Genomic DNA, 23,839 nt, shown 5'->3' on the forward strand with positions numbered 1-23,839 from the left:
CTCGGAAATCTAGCTCGCGAGATCGAGATCGCGACGGATCGCGAGCAGCTATCGAGCTCGTGATGACCCGGCCGGATGACCTTTAAGAATGCCGAGAGCTTCCGGTACGCTGCTGCAGAAAACTCGCCGGTGATATTGGACTGGATTAAAGTCCCCTTTTACAAGTAATCTGGCGTTAAGTTCAACCTAAAATTATGTCTCTCGTCAATATAGCAACTAGGAGATTACTTCTACATGCCAAGGTATGGTTTATATCGTGTGTGGTTTTTTTTAGGTGAATATTTCGCGGTGATCATGATTTGTGAATGAGGTATGGCAACGCCGCCCTGACGCGACGCGGATTCATGCTGAATACCGTCTTATCTCAGAGTGCGAATTTCGTGCAGGCTCCACTCCACTACCGCTACACTACGCTCCACCTACCCGGGTAGGTGGAGCGTAGACGTAGTGTAGCGGTAGTGAAGTGGAGTGGAGCCTGCACGAATTTCGCCCGAAGTAAATACAGTCTCTAGATAACCGGTACTGGACATACGGTATGGTGAGACTACCACATATCGACCACCTCTTTTGAAACCGACCACCTTGCGCGTGTTAAAATTATTGCGTATTATTAGGCCTACAAACAATACGCGCGGGAGAGTAGGCACAGTGTCCGTAAAAACGGTAAGAATCGATTTTACGAGAAAAAAAGAAGCAACAAAAAGTAAAAATTTAGTAGAATTAATCAAAATTGTATTGACCAGACCCAAACCCCGCTGAAAAACCAAGAAATCCGATAGGAAACGTCTTTAGAACAAATATCCGTCGTCAATCGTCGAATCATGTGCCGGAGCTCGCAGTGGAAGTAGTGAGACGATAATTTAGCATGTTGACATCATAGAACTAATTTTGAAAAGTAAAAATATTTCACCACTGCGGCAAGAATCGGCCGTAAATTTAGCGTAACGCGGGTGCTCGGTTTCAAAAGACGGGTGCAAATGAGCAAATGTAAAATCGTCGTATTCGTTGTTCGTCGATATATACGCGGATTGAATCGGAGTCGCCGAGCGAAACATGGGATTCTGATCTGCTCAATTTTCTGCACAAACGAGACAAAAACTGGGTAAAATTGATAAATATTTTCGCAGATACGATGCTTAGAAGATTAGGTGGTCGATAAGGGGTAGTTCCAACCATACATGCTGTGTGTGTGATGAGAATGAAATGAAGTGAAGCGAGAAGGGACACTTGTTTTACTGACTATTTTCTGTCTGGATCTGGATGTATACGATGCAGGGCCCTCCTCCTGGGCATAAATGCATCGGGTGAGAGAGGGCGGAGTGAGGATTAGAAGAAGAGAAGGTTCTGTCAATGGCCTTGAATGAGCTTGTCGATGTTGAGTTGATGACAGCGTCACTCAGGTGATTCCACTCAATGTCATGTTATGATACTGATAGTGGATGGGAAGATCGAGTTCCTGTATTGTTCAGTTCGTGCTCTGATTGGATTGTAGCACTTGTTATTATTTGTCACTTGACTATCTATAATATTTGTAGTGTCACAGTTTTCAAATTGTGCATTGTGTGGCACGGATACGTCTGTGACTAAGTCTAAGCAGAGCTAAGAATTTTGTAAGATAGTCACTGCACTGAGAGCGAATGTAAAGTCAAAGGCCCTAACGTTATGTGTTCCACATATGTGTTCTCTCAAGAGAGAAAAATCAAAGAAACATAATGCTAAAAATATGAATATCGGATGTAAAATAGGAAAATTATGACTTTTTTTGAAGTTTACATATTTTTTCACAAAACAGTTAAATGCACAACTCATTGATAATAATGAGAGAGTCAATGATGTCCTTCACTCACTATTTCTTTTGTTTTTTATTTTCTGAATATACAATATAAGATTTTTACAGATTTGACAATAATGACCAACTTGACTGAACCAGAAAATGTTAAAACAATGGTATTTTGACATGTTCGGAGAGAAATAAAAACTTTGTTTCACATGATAATGCAGAGAAAATGGAAGTATTCATATTTCATATAATAAAATACAAAGGAAACAGTGAGTGGGTGATGTTATCAGCTCTCTCATTTGCATACTGACTAGGATCTGCATAACTATTTTGTGAGATTAAGCGAAGCTTTAAAATGTCAACTTTCTTATTTTACACATGTACATCAAACTTTGAAGAAATTTTCAGTGTTGATCTTGTTGGATTTTTCTCTTTTTATTCAATTTTTTGTTGGGGTGGACTTGTCCTTTAAATTTAGTCTTACTGTAAAATCTTCTAAATTGATTTTGTCATTTTTGTGATTGTTGATTTACATGTATATAAAACTTTATTTGGAATTTACACTGTATGCTGAGATTCCACCATTGATTTAATGATTTTCTTCTTTTCCTCACAGAATGCTCTACCTGCATTTGGTGCTGGGGTCAGAAATGCATCAGAGTCAACAGTAAGTAAAAATAGCTACATCACTAGGGGGGGGGGTGCACACCTGATCTTATAATGGGAGACATGGCCCTTACTCTGAAGTCAGGGGAGCGTTTCATGAAAGGACTTGTCGGACGTTTTATCCGACAAGTACTGTTTTATCCGACAGTTACTATGGTAACGGTGACTCTCAGCCAATCATTATCAAGGAAAGTTGTCAGATCTGACAAGTTGTCGGACGAAAATGTTGATGAAACGCTCCCCAGGTTTAACTTTATAGACCATGGTCTAACTCTGCTAAAATTAAGGAAAGCCAAAAAAATTTCTTACATTGTAATTTGTATGTTCCTTATAGTTACTATGTTCTTTTTTAACTCATGGATGGTGAAGAAAGCTATCTTATTTATCCTTCCGAAATAGTGAAGAATGATTTAAGAGAAAAATGAGCTGATCCATTGAAATTCTACTGTTAGATATTTATGCCACAATTTGCTATCCATAGTTAAACCACAACTTTAAACCAGAATTTGAATTAAGCCCGAACTTCAGAATACGGGCCTAAGACTTTAGGGCCTGTAAATTGTCATGCCTACGCCTACGGGAGGTGCACTGAAGACGTGACTAATGGGGTATTGCAAGAAACTTGCAATTTATCTTAAAAGTCAGTATGAAGTAGATCCTGATGGTTTTGGGGGCGTGGGGTGTCTGGACACTTTAAAATTTTGAAGTCTTCTTTCTGGCTTTGGATTACAAAAAAAAAATATGAATTTGATAGTAATCTACTTCAGTTTTGTTCTCTATAATATTGCTTAACTGTTTATCAAAAAAATTGATGGAAACTTCCTCGTTAACTTTTCCAATGGCTGCTTAAAATTGATTGTCCGGACACACAACAATTGGGTATACAGTGTACCAAATTCATTTTAAAGTGATGCATTTCATTCCAATTTGCAATTGATTTGATGTTCTGCTTCTTGCATTGATTCAGTTAAAATATGTCTATCACTAGCAAATTGGCATCTGAAATATGCAATTGATTGCAAATAAATCTTGCAACACTTCCTAAGACTTCAATCCAAATTACAGGTCATCTATCCTCTGAAATGAATCTTACAGATTTTTCTGTTGAGGTTTAGCCTATATTATTAATAAATGCAATTTATAGGCGCAATGTCCATCTCAGTAGAAATGCTCAAGGGAGCGTTTCATCAATATTTTTGTCCGACAAGTTGTCAGATCTGACATCTTTCCTAGATTTTGATTGGCTGAGACTCCTGAGAGGCTCTGTTGCAAAGGTTATTGTTGGATACAACAGGATTTTTTTTGGATGAAACGTCAGACAACTCATTTCCTGAAATACACAGTCACAGGTTTGGGGGTGGGCAAACAGAATATTTTACTCAAATCATTGATAAAGTAAGTTTAATGAGAGAATTTATACAAAGGGTTCTGTTGATATTCACGTGACATTGTGTCATGTGAATATTAACTGAACCCACATTAATGGATATTTTTTTTTACCAATGCTACACTTTCTTTTTAACAATTTGGTGCAGTAAAATTAAAAAAGAATGAATAATCCAGTCAACTCTGTCCATTGATTCTCAATATTATTGTTTGTTTCGTACTGAAATGTACTTTACAGATCTATTGATTTAAGAAATTTTCTTTCTTAGTCTTAATCTTCAAATTTATGGCAAAACAAAAACTATTTTTGCATTGTTTAGAAATACAGTATATTCCGAGGCATACACTGTATTTATAGGGCAAGTCCAAGAATTTGTGGGCGTTACGTATGGGACATTTCAGAGGCTTTAATGACCTGAAAAATAGTGTTTAATGACTTTGATTAGATTGAATACCCTCATGATGGTAGACATCTACATGTAGGAGAAAAATAATGATGCAAAAAATGGTGACAAATGACCTTGACCTTTTAGAGAGAAAAGATGTGCCGTTACGCATGGGACGCAGAAAAAAGAAAATTTGTAAAACATTTTTTTCAAGTTGAGAATTCTCTGAAAGTACTTCATTTGACAACTTGTAACTTAGTGTGATAGAAGTCACAACACTATTGTATATCTAAGGCAAGTTTCATGCCATAAGCCCAAACCCTCTAATTACAGACTCTAATTAAACAAATTAATGACATGTTACGTATGGGACATTTTGTCCCCATAGAGAATGTACACAATTTTTCCCATAATTTCAAAAATTAAAATAATTTGAATTATAAATGTAAATAACAAAAGATTTGTTTTTCTTTTAAAATGTTCTATTAAGACATATTTGATATGACTGAAAAGGAAATTAGCCATTTCAACAATTTTTATTCTTTTTTTATGGTTTCATGAATTTTTTATGTATTTCTAATGTTTTTTATTTTTTTTCATATTTTTCAATTTTTTTACAATTTTTTTGCTTTGATTGTTTTCATTAATCAGTATTCATAACAAATCAGTCTTTAAAGCTAAATGATAGTAGTTGCAGTAAACACTGATTTCGTGAGAAAGTCTGTAAAACCAAGGTTAAATATAACTATATCATCGTGGATCTAGATCTGGTACAGTTACATAAACTGAACTCTGTGAAATCATAAAATCTAAGCTGAAAAACGATCACACTGAAGATCGCCAACACAGATAGGCACACGTGGGACAGTATATTATTATTGCTGGAATAAAGACCCGACGGAAGTGCCCGAATCCGCGCTTATTTTGCTTATTTCTCAGCAATTACACAATTTCTTCCAGAATCCTTTGGCACATATTTTTTATTCATACAAACCGACACTTGGGTGGTCATTATATTGGATTCTTTAAAAAGTCATTTTGAGATCGTTACCAAAACTGGCATTTACCTTTAACTAAAGAAAAGGTAAATAATTACTTTTTTTAGCACTCTTGAAATTTGTTTTTCTCCATTCACTTTGTACACAAATCTCCCCATTGACATTGTTTGTAAATGTCCCATACGTAGCATGTTGTCCCATACGTAACAATTTTTTAATTAACTTTTGATATTTTTGAAACTTTTTGTGGTATAACATTTTCATACTTAATAAATTAGAACTTCCCAGAGATGCAACAATACAAGTATTGTATTATGAGAAATAACTTAAAAAAACATCCTCAAAATGTTACGTATGGGACATTCCATCCTTGGACAAGACCTAATTTGCATATTTAATTAGATGACACCACTTTTTTTTCCCCAAAAGTAATAAGATGTTAGGGGGTCCATGTCCCACCTATGACTAAATCTTACAAGTTTTGTTTTGATTTTCTATGAGTTTTTATAATTGTCCCATACGTAACGCCCATTTTACCAATTATGCAAATTAGGTGCCCCAAATTAGCATAAATATGCATATTATCAAATTTTTTTAATGAAATTTTTAAATTCAACATTTGGGCTTTCTTACCCCATCAAAGATAACTATTTAAATTAAAGATGAAATTTTGCCTTCTAGGTTGACCTTTTCTTGGACTTGCCCATTATAATATCATAACCCTATCTTGTATGAAACAGAATAATGATAATTCAATAAATTGATATTCGTAGGTGAACCCTAACTTTTTTGTACAAGATTTGCCATAGTCTAACACTTATACACCCTGAAGAAAAGTTCGTTATAAAAATAGCAGAAAAAATAATTGAAAAATATTGGTGAAGGTTTGAGGAAAATCTGTTAAAGATGAAGAAAGTTATTAGAATTTTATTTTTAAGTTTTGGATTTATGACGTCATAAACGAGCAGCTGCCTCATACATTATGTTATGTAATTTAAAATGCATGAATTTCACTTTTGTAATGGTTCCTGATGACTTATGTTTGTTTTCTTTTCATGATCGGATGTGAATTGATTTGTCTATTGATATACATGTACAAAAGGTACAGTAAAAACCAATTTCAATTTTCAGAAAAAATGACATTGATATTACCATTTGCTATACATGTAAGAATGCTGCTCATGACATCACAAATCAAATAATTAAAATTCTAATAACCTTTTAAAGATAGATTTTTCTCAAACCTTCGGCAATATTTTTATTTTTTCTGCTATTTTTACACTTAACTTTTTGTCAGGGTGAACTTCCCCTTTAATTGTACATGTGCCCTACAGGACCTACTCCATCATATCGGCCTATGTATATGAATTATTAGGTGTAATCAATTACCAGCATCTTTACAAAGAAATGCAATGATATCCATGTGAGAAGGGTCTGGTTTGATGTGCAAAGGGAACCCATTGTGTCAGCCTGCAGGTGTGAAAACTGCATACTGTACATCTTTTTATTTGAAAGCCTTAGAGATTATGGAAACTATTTTTATTTGCAGTTATGAAATCTGCATAGGTTTTGTAGTTTTTCACTTAAAAGGGAAAAATATACATGTATTTGTCTTGGCTTTTTTCCTATCTAGTCAAAGAAAGAATGATTTCCTCCAAAGTATTAAAGTTAAGTTAATTGGCCAGATTTTAAAGTATCGAGCAGAGTTCAGATTTTTTTCCCCAGTAATTGAAGACCTTGGACTTTGTTAAACGTCAAGTTCACCCCAGAGAAATGATGATTTGAATTGATGAAGAAAAAGTCAGACCAACATTATGCTGAAAATTTCATCAAAATCAGATTAAAATGAGAAAGTTATGACATTTCAAATTTTCGCTTATTTTTTCACAGAACAGTTTACACGTATATACAAAACTCAGTGACATTATAAGTAAGAGAGTCAATGATGTCCCTCACTTATTTCTTATGGTTTTTTTTGAAAATTTGAATTATTCTTTTCAATTTTTACAGATTTGACAAGAACATCCAACATGACTGAACCATAAAATGTTAAAATAAATGTAATTCCACGTGTTCATGGAGGAATAAGACATTGTTCCACAAGACAATGAGAAGATTTGAATATTTTATACTAAAGAAAATGGGAGTGGATGACATCATGAGTTCACTCATTTGCATACATGTATGTACATGTACTCACCAGGATGTGCATATGACTATTGACATTGTAAAATTAAAGGTGAAAGAAAGTATTTGCAGCAAACAATTATTTAATGAGAAAGTCTTTGGAATTATGGTTAAATGCCACCAAAATTATCATAGCTCTACTTGTACATGTAGTTCTGGTACATTGATTGAAATAAACTTGTCTTTGTGAAATCATGAAATCTTAGCTGAAACCGATAATTCTGATGAGCACAAAAAGGCATATGTGAGACAGTGTATTATATTGTTTGGAAAAATGCATGCACCCAACATCTAATGGAATTCCTTGCTTATATTGCTCATTTCTCAGGAATTACATATTTTTATTTACACGTACAAACACTTGGGTTGTCATTTTATTGGATTCTGTTCGAACTCATTTTGAGATCGTTACCACAAATGGTATTTATCTTTTAGCGAAATTTTCTTATTTTACATGCGATTTTGATAAAAAAATTTCAGTGATAAATGTTTGTTAGATTTTCTCTTTTTGTTCTAATCAAATTTTTGTTGAGGTGGACAGTGGACTTGTCCTTTAATAGGGCAATGTATTTAATCTCCAAAAGATTAAAAGTCAGTATTATTAACTTTAATGTTTATTTTTACTGTGAGCCCATAGGAGGCTTCTGTATTTTGCTGTGTGCATGCCAATCATTGACATTTTGTTGCGAGTGTGCAAGCAAATGAAGTGTCTGTGGGCATGAATGCCCACAGACACTTTGCATAAAGGCCTCCTTAATGCAAAACTCAAACATCATGCTGCACAGTGTTGACTGAGATGGACTTAAAAATGGACCCAGCATTACTTTTTATCATGTGCACTATGTACCTCATGTATTATAATGTGTACATTGTACAAACTACATTGTATCTTCATTGCATCCCATTATAAACCAGCAGGGGTGGGGTGGAGGGGGAATGCACAGGGACTCAGGGTGATTTTGCCCTGGTATCACTCTAATGAGCCCTAGAAAATGTCCTTTCACTGCAATGTTGAATGTTCTCCAATGTTGCAGATTAAACCAGTAGGTTGGGAAAAGTAGCCCCCTGAATAAAATTTAGAAAAAATGCCTACTTTATAAAACCTTTATAATAGAAACTCTCATTCATATTGGTTTTGCCATTTAAATTTCATGATGCTTCAATCAGTGTACTCCAGTCCTTGAGCTCGGAGATCCCTTTGATATTTTGATAATGTCTAGGCAGGCTCACTCACTTCAGGGTATAAACCTATACAGTAGTATTGAATACTGAATTGCAATGTCATGCATGCTGGTCCTACATCTTTGTCCATCTCCGCTGACTGGGATCACCAATATTGTAGAGTGATTGTTAAAACCTAGGTACAAAATCTGAGAGCATTCCAGTCTTTCATAAGTGCCATTGACCATTCAATCTTTTTCATCCATTAATTCTTTGTAAACATTTCAATTTTATTTTTAGCTCCCTTCCTTGGCCTACTCAGTAATACTTTGATTTTACTAAATCAGTGATTACACACACAAAGAAAATAAGGGGGTGGGGTGGCTGGCCAATTTCTTACAGGGCATACTCTGTGTTACAGCACAAATGGGTACATTTTAAAATGCACAAAATACCACAAGGCCAATCATATGAGAGAGAGAGGGGCGTTGTTGTTGTGTTGTTATCTTGGGTTTTAAGGCGCGTATCATTCAGATATGAATATTTACGCCTTAATCCATATGATAATATGGATATTCAATATGAATATTTAATATGAATATTTGATATGAATATTAATATGAATATCTACGCCTTAATCCAAAACCACGATGGCCTTGGATCAAGGGATCAATTAAGGCCCTGTGACAGAAACAAAGATGTACAAGTACATACATATATACATGAATGTTGCTTAATGTCCTGAAATTTCCAGCCCTTTCATTGTTTGAAAAAAATATATACATGTATATACCAGAAACTGAAAAAGAATTCTGATTTTGATTTGATTTGGCTAGACTTGGTCTTTAAAGGAGAATGAAACTCATGGAGCAAGTTAGCTTTTGTGAAAGCAGAAAAATCAAAGAATAAGATCAACAAAAGTTTGAGTAAAATAAGACTAGCAATAAAAGAGTTATGAGCATTTGAATGTCGAGATCACTAATGCTATGGAGATCCTACCATTGGCAATGCGACCAAGATCTATGATGTAACAGATGAACAACTCTCCCCTTTTGGACACTGAAAATATACCCCAAAACATCTCTTTTTGCTCATTCTAATCATATGACAAACGATTCATCAATGATATAATGTTGTGAAACCTCTGTACTTGTCCTCTCATAAAGAGAACACATCACCTTGTGATAGACTCTATAAAAGTGAGAATGTAAGTGAAATAAGTATTAAAGTAATGAGGGAGTTGTACGTGTGTGACATCACAGATCTTGGTCGCATTGCCAATTGGAGGATCTACATGGCATTAGTGATCTCAATATTCAAATGCTCATAACTTTCTTATTATTCATTCAATCTTCCTCAAACTTTCAACAATATGTTTCTTTGATTTTTCTCTTTGATATGGATTCAGCTGGTTTCAAGGGTTTCATTCTCCTTTAACATTCAACTTTTGGAAATGAAGAGCACGTTGCTCTGAGTCATGAAATAAGAAACAGGTGATTGACGGTGGTAAGCCAAGAAAGCTGACTTCAGTAAGAACTGATATACACCACACATGTAGCATATATATAGGCCTACATTTACATGTACGGTATATATTTAGGCTCTGCTTGTCCACCCTTTATATAGTTACATAATACAGTGCATACCCATTTATGTATTCAGGGGGGGATGATTTGTCCTTTCTGTCCAGTGTAATAATTATAATAACAGCTGCTACAGTACATGCACATGTACACTTACACTACATGTACGTACATGTACATTGTGCATCTTTTCAAGATTTAGTCATTTCTTTCCAGGGTGGCAAAAAGACCTGGCAATGAATATAGGAAGTTGAACTCAGTGAGGTCATACAGTGTCTAAAAGTCAGAGCAAGGTTAAAGCAAAGGCAGAGTGAGACACGCATACTTAAATTGAACCTTCCTCATTTTATGCTGCATTGTGCAAGATAAGACTTTTCTTTCAGATGGAGACAGTGTGTTTGTTTCCTTCTCAAAGATCATGTTTATCAAATTTGCTTTGATAATGTACACTATAAAGAAAGATTTGTATATTTAGTCAGGACTGTCCTGTCATCTGAAGTTGTCTATGGACATGTACAGTATAATGGAACAAAAATGTGATAGATCTATATTTCCTCTCCGATTTATTTGTTGTAACCTGAAAGGCTAGCTACAATTTGTCTTTCCCATTACAATATGAAATGAGAAAAATATGTACATGTATATCTTGCTTTTTAATCTCAATATTATGATAATATATATTTGGAATTGTAGATTTTTTTTCCATTTGATACGATCTATACAATACACTGCACACTCACACATTAGTGCATAAAGGCAATGATCCATGGCTATCAAAAACTGAATGTATCTTTGAACCATTTAATTTATGAATATAATAATTGAACAAGAAATATATTGATCCTGCCCAAAGTACTTTATGCGTATGATAGTACATTACAGTAATTCACTGTTGGATCTACATGTATGGTGATTATGAGGTACATGTATGTAACATTCGATAAAGAAAGATTTCAAACAAATAAAATCACTTGTAGCTCTATGAATATTACTCTTGAGTCTCTCTGTCTCTCCCTCCCTCATCCCTCCCTCATCCCTCCCTCTATTTTTCACCCTCTCATCTAGGATTTAAGAGAAGTGCTAGCCAGACAAATTCCAGAGAAGCAGAAGGAAGTCAAAGAATTCCGCAAAGAATGTGGGTCAAAGGTCATTGGTGAAATTCAAGTAGACATGGTAAGTTCTTTAATTTGAAATTTTGGGGAAAATTAAATGTGTTTCTTCTTTTTTTAAATGAGTATAAATCAAGAGTGACATTTAGACAGAAATCATAAAGAGAATAAAAAAGATCTTGCATTTTGAAAAAGACAAATAAGTCTCAAATTGGCAAGATTATGAAAAGAATGATGATTGTGTGTGCTCTCCTTTTCATCATAATAATTGTCAGGAATACTCAGTTACCCCCAAGTACATGAATCTTTTCTCCTCAGGATTCACATAGATTCATGTACAGTAGCAAATTACTACCGTACTGTACATTTTGTGGGGAAACAACATTTATAGTACATGTATTTAACCAAATAGAGGAGTTGTGCCTACATTACATTAAAGTTGAATTACCAAATTTTAACCCTCATAGGTACAGTATACTATAGAGATAACCACATGATCAGTCTATTTTTATATTTCTCCCATTTTTATTTAATTTTTCAATGTTTTGGTACAGGAATTGAAATGAGAGCAAAAAGTTCTGATATATTTTGTAATGACATGTTTTTTTACTACATCCCTTTACCTAATCACATTCAGTGCGTTTGTTCTATTGTTAATTTTCAAATAACTTCATTATGTTTGTGTCTTGTCAGCTTTATGGAGGTATGCGAGGTATGAAGGGTCTCGTCACAGAGACGTCTGTGCTCGATCCAAATGAAGGCATCCGTTTCCGTGGTTACAGCCTCCCTGAATGCCAGAAGCTTCTCCCTAAGGCTCCAGGTGGATCCGAGCCACTCCCTGAAGGTCTTTTCTGGCTCCTGGTAACGGGGGATATCCCAACAGATGCTCAGGTTTGTAAATATACCTAGAGTCCATTTAACAAAACTTGTAATGATTACACATTTACTATAACAGTTTAAAGCTACTGAAATTCCTCAAACTGATGGGCTAATGGTTAAATTGTCATAGGATCGTGTGATAGTTATTATAAAAAGTTCTGTGAAACAGGACCCTGGGTCCCATTTCATAAAGACTTGTTATGATATCAAATTCCTACTTTCTATAACCAGTTTACCATCAGCCAATCAGATTGAAGGATTCCAGTAGCTTTTGACTGTTATAGTATATTTGTAATTACAACAAGTTTTATGAAACAGGACCATGGTTCGTGTCTTTTGAAAGTACGATCGGCAGCTTGAGATTAGCAACGCAACTTCTGTAATCTAGAATCTTTGCAATTATAACTGCATCCTCCTCTTTAATAGACATAGTTTACTTCTTTTTTTTTGTAAACTTAAGATTTTTGAAGATGCAATTTACTATAATAACTCCCTCATGCTAGGCATGCAAAAAATGAACAATAATCCCACCACTTGAATTCACTTTCTGAGTTTCTGTTCTTTTTATACCAGACGATCATCTTTACTTTGACATCTTTATAGGGAAAACATTATCCTGTAGAATTTCTCTTGTATTTGTAACTTTCTAATGTCATTCTGTATAATTGTATTTATATGCATGTGATGTATGAACATGTAATATGTAATGTTTTATTACAAATCGTTATGATGTGAACAAAACAAATTTCCATGTGGACAATAAAATGAAATTGAAATTTTTGTCCCAAGAGATTCAATCTAGGCAGAATTACCTGTATATAATACAGAAATGCAAAAGAAATATGTAAGTCTTTGAATTAGCTTGAAGGATTCTCCTGATGAACATGAATATAGATGTGCAGTGTAGTAGGTTTCACGGTACACCATGTATCTTGTGCAGATGTTGGTCCTGAAAAGGACCACCCAATCTCGACGTTTCGACAAGTGTGTTCTTGTCGTCCTCAGGAGAATGAGCAAAGTTTGTAAAAGCAGGCCTTATATACTCTGTCGAAGTACCGTATGCACGGTATCTCGCAGGGTACATGTCTCTGATTGGCTAGATAGGTCACATGACATCCACATATGCGGACGTGGGTGACAACACACAAATTGGGCGCGCAAAACCAGCGACGGCCGGAAATGCTGTCAGTTATTATTCCCGCTAGGATTAGCATGAATGACAATAGTCACCACTTCCGCCCATGCACTGCAGTGCTCACACGTGTGTGGAACGTCCGGGTAGGCTAATTAGGCAAATTAGCCTCTTTGTCTAGAACGGTAAGCCAGATATTGCTGAGTTGGAGGCCGCTGTCTTGAGGAACAGTGTTATGTTACTCAATCTCCAACGCTTCTCTGACTCTCCGCTGATGCCAGTAGGGGACACGGGTGACCAGTCTACTCTCATCCCAAAGAATCCGGTGATCATGCGTATGGGCATGATCGATGATTGCAGATTTTTTCCCTCTCGTCTCTCCTACCATGGGCCTTGTGTTCCTTAATCCGAGTGTTGAAGGAACGACCCGTCTCTCCGATGTATACTTTACCGCATTCACAAGGAATTCGGTAAACTCCAGGGAGGTCCTTGGAGTTGCGCTTGTCCTTATGGGTAGTGAGGGCACATTGAAGCTTATTTATAGATGTGCCAGAAGACCTTTCCATGTTTGGAGGCTGAAAACTTGTATGATCAATTAAGTCATCTTGCAATCTTATTATCATTACTACCTTTGCAGGTCAAAGCCATCTCTCAGGAATGGAACGAGAGAGCAGCCGTCCCATACCACGTTGTGCAGATGCTGAATAACTTCCCCGATTCACTCCATCCTATGTCTCAGTTCAGTGCTGCTATCTCGGCTATGAACAGCGAGAGCAAGTTTGCTGAGGCTTATGCACAGGGTGTTAACAAGACTACATACTGGGAGGTAAGGTTACCTGTTAGGCAAAGCTTTGTGACCAAGGCCCATATTCTGCAGTCTTATTTAATAATTTAAACTCAGGGGCCCGTTTCATAAAGAGTTATAACTGTGGAAACTTTGCCATTATGGTAACTACCATGGTAACCTTGATTTTGATTGGCTGCTGACCATGGTAGTTGCCATTATGGCAAAGTTACAACAGTTAATGGTTTAACTATGGATAGCCAAGTGTGACGCAAATCAGTAATGGTACAGGTTCAATCTGTCAACTCATTTAACACTCCAGTCATTCATAATGTTCTGGGAATATTTACTGGAATTTTTTTTTTTCATCACTATTGCAAAACAAAAAAGTGAAGATAGAAACATAGAATATTAGCAAACTATGGACAATATTGGCTTCCCATAATTTTTGAGTAAGACCATGGTGTAATTTGAAAAGGATTTCAGAATACAGGCTTGTTGTCCAATTGAGTTTTATGATTGATTGCACATAATGATGAGTGCAGTCAATGGTAAAATCATTAAAAATGAAGGTTAATTTTCACTATATCATTATAAATCTAGATCTGATACAATTACTTAAAACTTAAACAAACAGAGAGAAGCACATGTGTACTGTTATCACGTGGATAAAGACCCTATATTTAGCTGGAATGCTATGCTTATTTTGCTTATTTATCAACAATCATTTCATCCAGAATCATTTGGCACAATCTTTTATTCATACATCAGCAGGGTTGGCACGTTTTAAACGGTGTGTTTTAAAACATGTTTTAAAACGCGTTTTAAAACACCCGTTTTTTTTACAAAAAAAACGTGTTTTAAAACGCCTCATAGACTTGTGTGTTATAAATATGCATGGTCATGGATGTGATTTTAGATGAATATTTTTTTTAATTCTTTTATTTCTTAAGTGGTATATTATTTTCTTCTAACTAAATCTCTTTTTCAACACCACTCTTTCCTTCTTAATCCCCCTTTCTCCATCACTTTGTCATGTTCCTTGAAATCCTCTTGTTCAATTGTGCACATCAATCTATAGAATATTCTCATTATAACAAACATCTGAGTGTTGTGCTCACTTTTTAGACAGGGAAAGAAACACTATTTAAAATAAGCTCAAATGTGTAATAGTAGTACTTGAATGAATGGAGGAGTTGCAAAAGCATAAAATACTTTACAAATAGACTGAAAAAATTGACATTGTATTCTTGAGGTACATACAAAAGCAGGTGAAACTTTGTGCTTCGTAAAGATGAAGAAAAGTAGTTTAATTCAGTATAAGATTGTCAGCTAGCAAACCTTAAAGGACAAGTCCACCCCAAGAAAAATACATGTATATGCTGAAAATTTCTTTAAAATCGGATGTAAAATGATAAAGTTATGACATTTTAAAGTTTTGCTTAATTATGCAAAACAATTAGATATCTTGGTCGGTATGCAAATGAGGGGACTAATGACATCACTCACTCACTATTTATTTTGTATTTCGTTATTTTCTCATTGTCATGTGAAATAAAGTTTTATTCCTCCCTGAACATGTGGAACTACCATTGTTTTTAACATTTTTTGGGTCAGTCAAGTAGGTCATTATTATCAAATCTGTAAAAATTGAAATTGTATTGTTCAAATAAAAAACAAAATAAATAGTGAGGAACATCATCGACTCTTTCATTTGCATATCACTGAGATGGTTGGTATTACTGTTTTGTGAAAAATAAGCGAAACTTTAAAGTGTCATACATGTAACTTATTTCACATTTGATTTTGATGAAATTTTCAGCATTATGCTTGTTTGAATTTTCTCTACTGATTGAAATCAACATTTTTCTGGGGTGGACTTGACCTTTAACCCTAACAATCCCAGGGGACCGTAATGGCCCCCTAAAAATTTTCTATGATGAATCCATGAGCACGACAGGGCCACGCCATATTGTTCAAGACTATTTTTGGGATGCATGCATGGGTATGTGATTATGATATTACACAAGTGCATGTCAGACCCCGAATTGCTCAATAACGTGATTTCATGTATAAAGCCAATGATAATTTTTTGCCAACATTCGTACCTGTACCAATATTTGTACATGATTGGAAAATTATCGCCAATAATTTCCATTTAAAAAAAACCTAACCAAAAAAACTGTTCATAAGAAATATATAAAAAAAGTTAAAACAAACACTAAAAAACATTTTGATTAGAAATCTTCAATTAAAGAAATAAGGGCTTTATTTATAGATTTAAACCCAAACTTGTATTTCATGCACTAAAATTGGTTTAATTTATTAAAATGAAATGAAGAATATTGATTAAATGAAATCAAGCTTTGAAAGCCCATAGTCTTTAGATTATGTCATTTTCTTACATTGTGCAAATTCTTCTCACCCCCTAGATTGACAAGACTCAAATGTATGTACATGTATGAGGAATAAACTTATAAAATGTCAATTTCCTTTTTTGCATTCAATTTCAATGATTTAGTAATTTTTGGGAAAATATGAACCTTTCTTTTGGAAATTCAGTGAGAAAAATTGTAGTTATCTCTTACTTACTCCAAAAATGTATTTAAAACATCAAGAGCTTAAATAATACAGTATTAAATGTATAGTTTAATTGATTTACAGAAAATTTCATCGTTCGTTGGGGGAAAAAAACGTTTTAAAACGATTTAAAACGTTTTAAAACAATAAAAAACGTTTTATTTGTTTTTTTTAATAAAAAACGTTTTTTATTACAACCCAAACTAGTATTAAGGTTGTCATTTTGTTGCATGTTGTTTGAACTCGGACATTTTTTAGACACTTACTAGATGCTACCAAGTTCTCCTTCCCACGTACTGTCAAACACAGGAACCACGTACCAGGATCTGTTTAATAGGAACAAACTCTTTGTATTTAGAGAGGCCGCACTGCCATTCATCAGTGCGATGCAGCCTCCTCTTAGGTCTCTATAGAGGCATTTTTTACTTGCACGATCCATATTAACTTTTACTGTACATAAGTGAAATTTCATTTACCTCACCGTGGCTTCTTGCACTGATACACAGAATGTTTTCATCCTGGGATAGCTTTGGAGTTGCTGAAAGGGATTGTTTTTCAAGGTTCAATATTTAAATCCTTTCTTCTCACAGTACACCTATGAAGATTCAATGAACCTGATTGCCAAGCTTCCGACTGTAGCAGCCATTATCTACCGTAATCTCTACAAGGATGGCAAGGTATCTCCTATCAGTATGGACATGGATTGGTCTGGTAACTTCTCTCAGATGCTTGGTTATGATAATGACATGTTCACAGAGCTTATGAGGCTGTACCTCACAATTCACAGGTAAGGATTTGGATTGGTAGAAGATTTGTCTGCATCTGAAAATCATTAATTTTCCGTTTTAGGATTCAGAGATCAGTGTCAAACATGATAGGGTATAAAATCTTAAATTGATGAGTGAAATTCATACTTATAAATTTTCTAACGATAAAGAATTGGTGTCAAGAATTGTTAAGTTAATTTTTCTTTTTGTATTATTATAATACTTCTCAAACATGGATTGAATAAAAGTAAGGATTTGGATAGGTAAGCCACTTTTAGATTTCATTTGAACCATTTCCCAAAACAATGCAAAACTTCAACCATATTAATGTCAGTTTGCTGAAGAAAAAAAATATTTTTTTTCAGTCAATTCAGCTAAGTTTTGTAAACTAAGCTTTTTCATGTGATATATTAATTCAGATAATTGTTAGTAGAGATCTGTAGATTTCACAACCTAGCCCAAGGCAATAAAATGGAATCTGTCCCCTAAGGCTGCTCTTTTTCACCCCTCATTCATGTCCAGTAAGGCATTTCCCCCAATTAGAAGATTCAGTGCCATGTATGGAAAATATAAAGCTCATTATTGCATGGTCATGTGCATTCACGTCACCTTCATGTTGTATGTTCTCTTTTGCAGTGACCATGAAGGAGGAAACGTCAGTGCCCACACGGTTCATCTTGTTGGCAGTGCTCTTTCAGATCCATATCTTTCATTTGCTGCTGGTATGAATGGTCTTGCTGGACCACTCCATGGACTCGCTAACCAGGTAACTAATAAAGAAATTTATTTCTTCACCGTGCCTTTGTTTCAAAGTCTTTGTTTTTGACACTTCTGATGTAATGATCCTCCGAAATATTCTGAAAAATCACTGGCAGGTAATGGTTAAAAAAAAAGTTAGGTCTACTCTGCATATCTTGGTGTGAAAATTTGCTTCTTCTCAGCCATTAATTTAAATTTACATAAAGTCAACTTATGTAGACTTCTCTGTCACTGTGGTGTAATTTAACTTCAGATGATTCAAAAGGAAAGAGAATGATAAATAAAAATTACATTTATACAGAGCATTCCATTACCATTTCAATTTATCACTTAAGAATATGTGCAAGCATTTTGTAAGTTCATGCATACATTATGAACAACTTTAGGAAACATCTCTGGTTACGTATTTCATCGTACGTAATGGAATATGTTTGCATTGATGGTGATGTGTTTTTTTTTATCCGATTGCAGGAAGTGCTAGTATGGCTGACAAAGCTCCGAGAGCAGGTTGGTGATAATGTATCTGATGAAAACATGAGAGAATTCATCTGGAGTACACTCAAATCAGGACAGGTAAGAATCGGTCACTTAAACACGCAATGTGCTTTATAAGCAAAATTGAAGTTTCCCCTAGTTTGTATAATTGCAAGTAAACTTTCCTGCAGTTGTACCAGGCTATGGCCAATCGCCAGGCTGTTCAAAGAAAGACGGATCCCAGTTATGAGCGCCATCAGGATTTCCCGATAACCCTTTTGTTCAAATTTGTTAGTCAGTTGCTCTATGACTGTATCTTCAATCTTCTTTCAGGTTGTACCAGGCTATGGTCACGCTGTCCTGAGGAAGACAGATCCTCGTTATGAATGCCAACGTGAGTTTGCCCTGAAGCATCTACCTGATGACCCAATGTTCAAACTTGTTAGTCAGATTTATAAGCTAGTACCTGACATCCTCCTGGAGCAAGGCAAGGCCCAGAACCCATGGCCCAACGTGGATGCACACAGTGGTGTGTTACTCCAGGTAAGCCAATAACGTCTGATCAAATATTTACCATGACTAATATGCTTTTCACACTGCACTTTTTTTCCTTAACCCCTGGATATTGGTGGGGCTAAGGGGGGTTCTTAGTGTCACGTGGGAAGTGACTTTTTTTTAATTATTTACTTACTGCTGCTTGACACCAAATAAAGAATACGTAGAACTGATGAATACAGTTATTAAAAAGATTTAATCATATCTCTTCAATCTTTCTGATGTTCTCTTTTGATGGTTTTACAATAATTTGTACATGAAAATATACACAGATATAACAAAATACAACTTAACTTAACGGTAATCGTTGACTCTAGCCCCCATCATCTCATCTGGCCTGACATGCCCCACTCGGCCCTGGTGGTCGGTCCAGTTCCTGGCCTCCGCAGCTAGCGATGTCTCTTCCACTCGGCCTCGGCCTCCGCAGACTGTGTTGCCCCTCGATGAGTAGCCCTCAGATCAAAGATGTGACTTCAACGAATTAGTGGACGAGATCGAGCCCCCAATGATGACATGAATTGTGTCGAATCATGTCGGTGGAGAACCGGTGGCAGCTGGGGTCGTTATCTCGTCACCGACGTAGTCCCTCAGTTTTAACTTAGACTGCCTATACGAACATCTGTAGTCTATTCTAGCTTAGGTGGTTCTCCTTGAATTACTTAAATTAACCTCCTAATATACCCTACCGTTACTAGGACTAACTGTAAAACTTCTATAAAGTAATTCAAAGAATTTCAAATAACAGATGTGCATAAAGCAACACATTCTTATTAATAAAAGACACTTCCTGTGCATCTCTCAACTACATTTATAAATGCTAGAGCACTGTATTGGCTATTTATGACACCTGTATGAAAATGCTTATAGTATACCTAATACGAAATATGGCATCAACCTGGTACACTTGTATTCTAAAGGGGGGGGTATCAAACGTTTCCAACGCTTGCCTTTAAAATATTCAAAACGTATGTATATGCTTGTCTACAAGACAACCCTAACCTGGACAAGTATGTTGAACACATGTTTAAACTGAAACATTTTATAATTAAATTTCTTTCCTGACAATATCCCCCACCTTAAGATGAAATTAAGGGAACCTGAATTATATCCATTAAAGAAATTTACTAACAAAGCATTGACAAAACTTCCATAACATTCTTTCCAAAAACATTGTTATTGTAATCATATAAAGTAATATTGAGTTTTACACATACATAATATATATGCCAGATGTAATATACAAAATCATTTCATATCAAATCATCTAGGCTTTTCTTTAGTTTTGTAAAGGATCAAGTTCACTTTTCAGTTTCAAAATATCAATTTGAGTTCTGCCAAATACATTAAAATTTACAATCTCTTCTGTGAAAAACCTTTCTATGAAAAGCTTACTTTGATTTGTAAAATATAAAAGTTCAGTAATCTTTCTTCATACAATTTTTTTTTTCAAAACAAAATGCAGTATTTCTTACCACTTTCATAGTTTTAATAGTATTCTATTTTCAAATAAATGAAAGTACTTCATAATCTTTAAACATTGCTGTATTCATCAGTTCTACGTATTCTTTATTTGGTGTCAAGCAGCAGTAAGTAAATAATTTAAAAAAGTCACTTCCCACGTGACACTTAGCCCCACCAATTTCCCAGGGTTAAGCTTAGCCCACTTCGTTTTCACACTATGTTTTAGGAAAGTTGGCTAGCATGGTAAATAGTACGGTACTATCTGGCCCTGCAAAAAAGCAGGGTAAGCCGGCTTATTGTGGTGCTGCGGTGCTAAGAGATGCAGTGTGAAACGAAACTTGGCTAAGGAAAAGTGGGGCTAAGCATTTGCCAATCACAGAAGTCAAAATTGCACATTAATTGCGCTCTGTATGGTAAAATCATCGATATCCATGAGCTGTGCGATAGTCCGGGGTTAGGGCGTTAACCCCGGCTAAGCATATAGTATGGGGTTAAGAGAGACAGTGTGAAACAAAAAAAAGATAGTACGGGGTTAAGGAAATGCAGTGTGAAAAGCATAACCCTTGGAAACCCTTGCATACTGGTCCACCTGCACACAACAACATTAGTAATGTCGGGAGGAGAGAACCACGGGTCACTTTCTCAGTTCATTTTTGCCTTGTAGGCACAGATGATACCAAAGTTATTTAAAACGTTAGGGGGAATTATTTTGTTTATTTCCCTTTGTTTGAAATGGCTCTTTCCTATATTAAATTCCCCCTAACATCACATGCCCGATTGATGACCTACTGTTTTCCCAGGGTTCTCCCTAACGTTGATTTTCCCCATACTGATAATGATAACGCAATGGCCAAGAGGGCAGAGAAGAAGACAAAATATTCGGCTCCTGGCTGTTCCCAAGTCTATTGCTGTGGTAGAGAAAATAACATCATGCCATTGTTAGTATGTAAGATAGATAGAACTTGGGACATTTGTGATACCTTGATTCTTCACAGAAAGAAACGCAATCAAATGCAACAATAGGGTTAACACAATGTAAGTAAATGTAAATTGTTCTCTGTCAGAAACAAATTTCATCAATCGAACGCAAATTTTTAATGCTGGTATGCGAGTAGACCTTGTAATTCCTTATGTTCTGTTATTGGTTCTGATAGGGAGCTTTAGATTTCATAATCTACTCCATGATTAGGGATTTTCTCTCCTTTAATGCTGCGTTCTATTAACATTGATGAGGCTGATTTTCCCAAAAGAGAAGATCTGCATCATGTGTGAGATATCCAAAGCTCCTTGATATTTAATGTATTCCAGTGAAAATCATGTGCAATCTTGAGTGTTATTTTTTTCCTCCTTTGTATTAATTACAGTATTACGGGATGACAGAGATGAACTACTACACCGTCCTCTTTGGTGTTTCAAGGGCTTTGGGTACCCTTGCTTCTCTCATCTGGGACAGAGCCTTCGGTCTACCTCTGGAACGACCAAAATCAATGAGCACTGAGGGGCTCAAGAAACTTGTCGGTCGCTAAACAACCCCCTATGCTAATCAAGCTATGCCACACAAAACCTCTAAAACCTAACCTAAAGGGAGTATGATATACAAAAGGGTTTTTGCGAAGATGAGTGTATAAATCTAAAAGATATATTTATGGGACTCGATGGAGTGTACTTGTTAAATGAAATTTGGACAAAGTCACCTTTTAGCGAAAATATAAGACCCACTGTGTTGAATCTTGTTATGTCTTGAATATTATATGTACGACATGATTATTTGTATTCAAAAATGCAGTTGAGAGTTGAATACCAAGTATGAAATATTATTTTGAGTTTTATCCTTAGGATGGTTCAGTTTTGTAGATCTATTTTGACCTGCAAAGCTGCTTTGCATTTTTTTTTCTTTTTTTTTTCCGATATAGAATAAATTCTTATATATCAACAGTTGTGAACTTGTAAATTTTGTGATTTTGTTGAAAATACCAGATTTAATCTATTCTAACTATCAAATGTCATACAAATCAAAGCCAACCAAATGCTAGGGGAAATATTTTCAAGGTAATGGCTGTAATATGGTATATCCCTTTCAACTTGGTATCCATACCATATCCAACTCTGTGATTTGTGCGAGAATGCTGGGATTATATTAGATGGATTCCAACTATTCTTTGCTATATGTATGAAACTGTACTAGCAAGATAGTTATGTATTTTCCTTTCAATAATAGGTGACCATTGTGGCATTATACTATCAATATCGTTTGACACTTTTGCCAAAATATATTTCAAAAGTAGGATTTATGGATTTGACCGTATTGTTTGTTATCATCATTATCCTGCTTTATTGATTTTTTTTCGAGATGTAGGCTCCTGCTGTTATTTTGCTTTAGATTGTATTTTATTTGAAGACCAAGTGCTTAATATCTGTTCTGAGATTCCAAGGCAATAAATAATGACTGTGCTGTGCATGATCTGGTAAGGCAGTCTATTTTACTGCTTTTGTACTTGCCCTATTATGTACATGTACAGCTCATACAATCTACAGTGAAATGATTTGATATTCTACAAATCTTTTCCTTTGGCTCGACTACTGTATTTAACAGATGCTGTGTATGGTGTGGGTCTTTCCAAGAAAGATTCATTAAATTCTTTGATTAATTGATGACTGATCTATGCAGAGATTTAGTGCAGAATTATATAATGAAAGAATTGAAAAGAATATGGGATATGGCAGACTAACGTGATAATTTATCAAAATCATCTTTAATGATGAAAAAAAAATGAATCGACAGTCATTTCTGTTTTGAAGAAAGGAGTTTTTAAATGTGTGTAATGTAATCTGTTATTCAGCACACTGTGAATGTACAAATATATTCTGAGAGAATAAAGTCTTTGACCCACTAAAATATTTGTTTTTCTTTTGTATTTTCACCTGGTTATATTTGATTATTCCATCTCTATCTCTCTCCTTCCACATTACATCTCAATGCGAATGTCTGAATCTCCCTTCCCTCTCATCTACCATACTTTTCTATTATGAACCCCCCCCCCCCCCGCCTTTTAACTCTCCCTCAACCAGACCTCAATCCTCATTCGTAAATCCCCAGCCCTCCTCTCTCCTTCCACCTTACCTTTAATCCCCATTTCTGAATCACCCCAGGACTCCCCCCTCTCTCTCCGACTTTAATATTCTCCCATCCCT

The 23,839-nt window shown here is 35.3% G+C and overlaps 1 protein-coding gene across 1 annotated transcript; it reads left to right on the plus strand.

The window, feature by feature from the left end:
- Window positions 1-23,543, plus strand: LOC129275185 (probable citrate synthase 2, mitochondrial). Its single transcript, XM_064108498.1, has 10 exons — window positions 1-242; window positions 2,397-2,447; window positions 11,213-11,320; window positions 11,950-12,147; window positions 13,905-14,093; window positions 17,222-17,418; window positions 18,035-18,164; window positions 18,629-18,730; window positions 18,965-19,174; window positions 22,012-23,543. The coding sequence occupies exons 1-10, from the start codon at window positions 195-197 to the stop codon at window positions 22,171-22,173; spliced, it is 1,395 nt and encodes a 464-aa protein (XP_063964568.1). The 5' UTR covers window positions 1-194; the 3' UTR covers window positions 22,174-23,543.
- Window positions 23,544-23,839: the final 296 nt, after the last annotated feature.

Source organism: Lytechinus pictus, chromosome 13, assembly GCF_037042905.1.
Source record: "Lytechinus pictus isolate F3 Inbred chromosome 13, Lp3.0, whole genome shotgun sequence".
NCBI lineage: Eukaryota > Metazoa > Echinodermata > Echinoidea > Temnopleuroida > Toxopneustidae > Lytechinus > Lytechinus pictus.

What these genes read in the sequence shown, in the direction of transcription:
- LOC129275185 (XM_064108498.1), top strand. Translation starts at nt 195, where the DNA reads ATGTCTCTCGTCAATATAGCAACTAGGAGATTACTTCTACATGCCAAG. An exon ending in GTGAAATTCAAGTAGACATG is followed by an intron (nt 11,321 to 11,949) that starts GTAAGTTCTTTA and finishes GTGTCTTGTCAG; the next exon opens with CTTTATGGAGGTATGCGAGG. An exon ending in ACAAGACTACATACTGGGAG is followed by an intron (nt 14,094 to 17,221) that starts GTAAGGTTACCT and finishes TTCTTCTCACAG; the next exon opens with TACACCTATGAAGATTCAAT.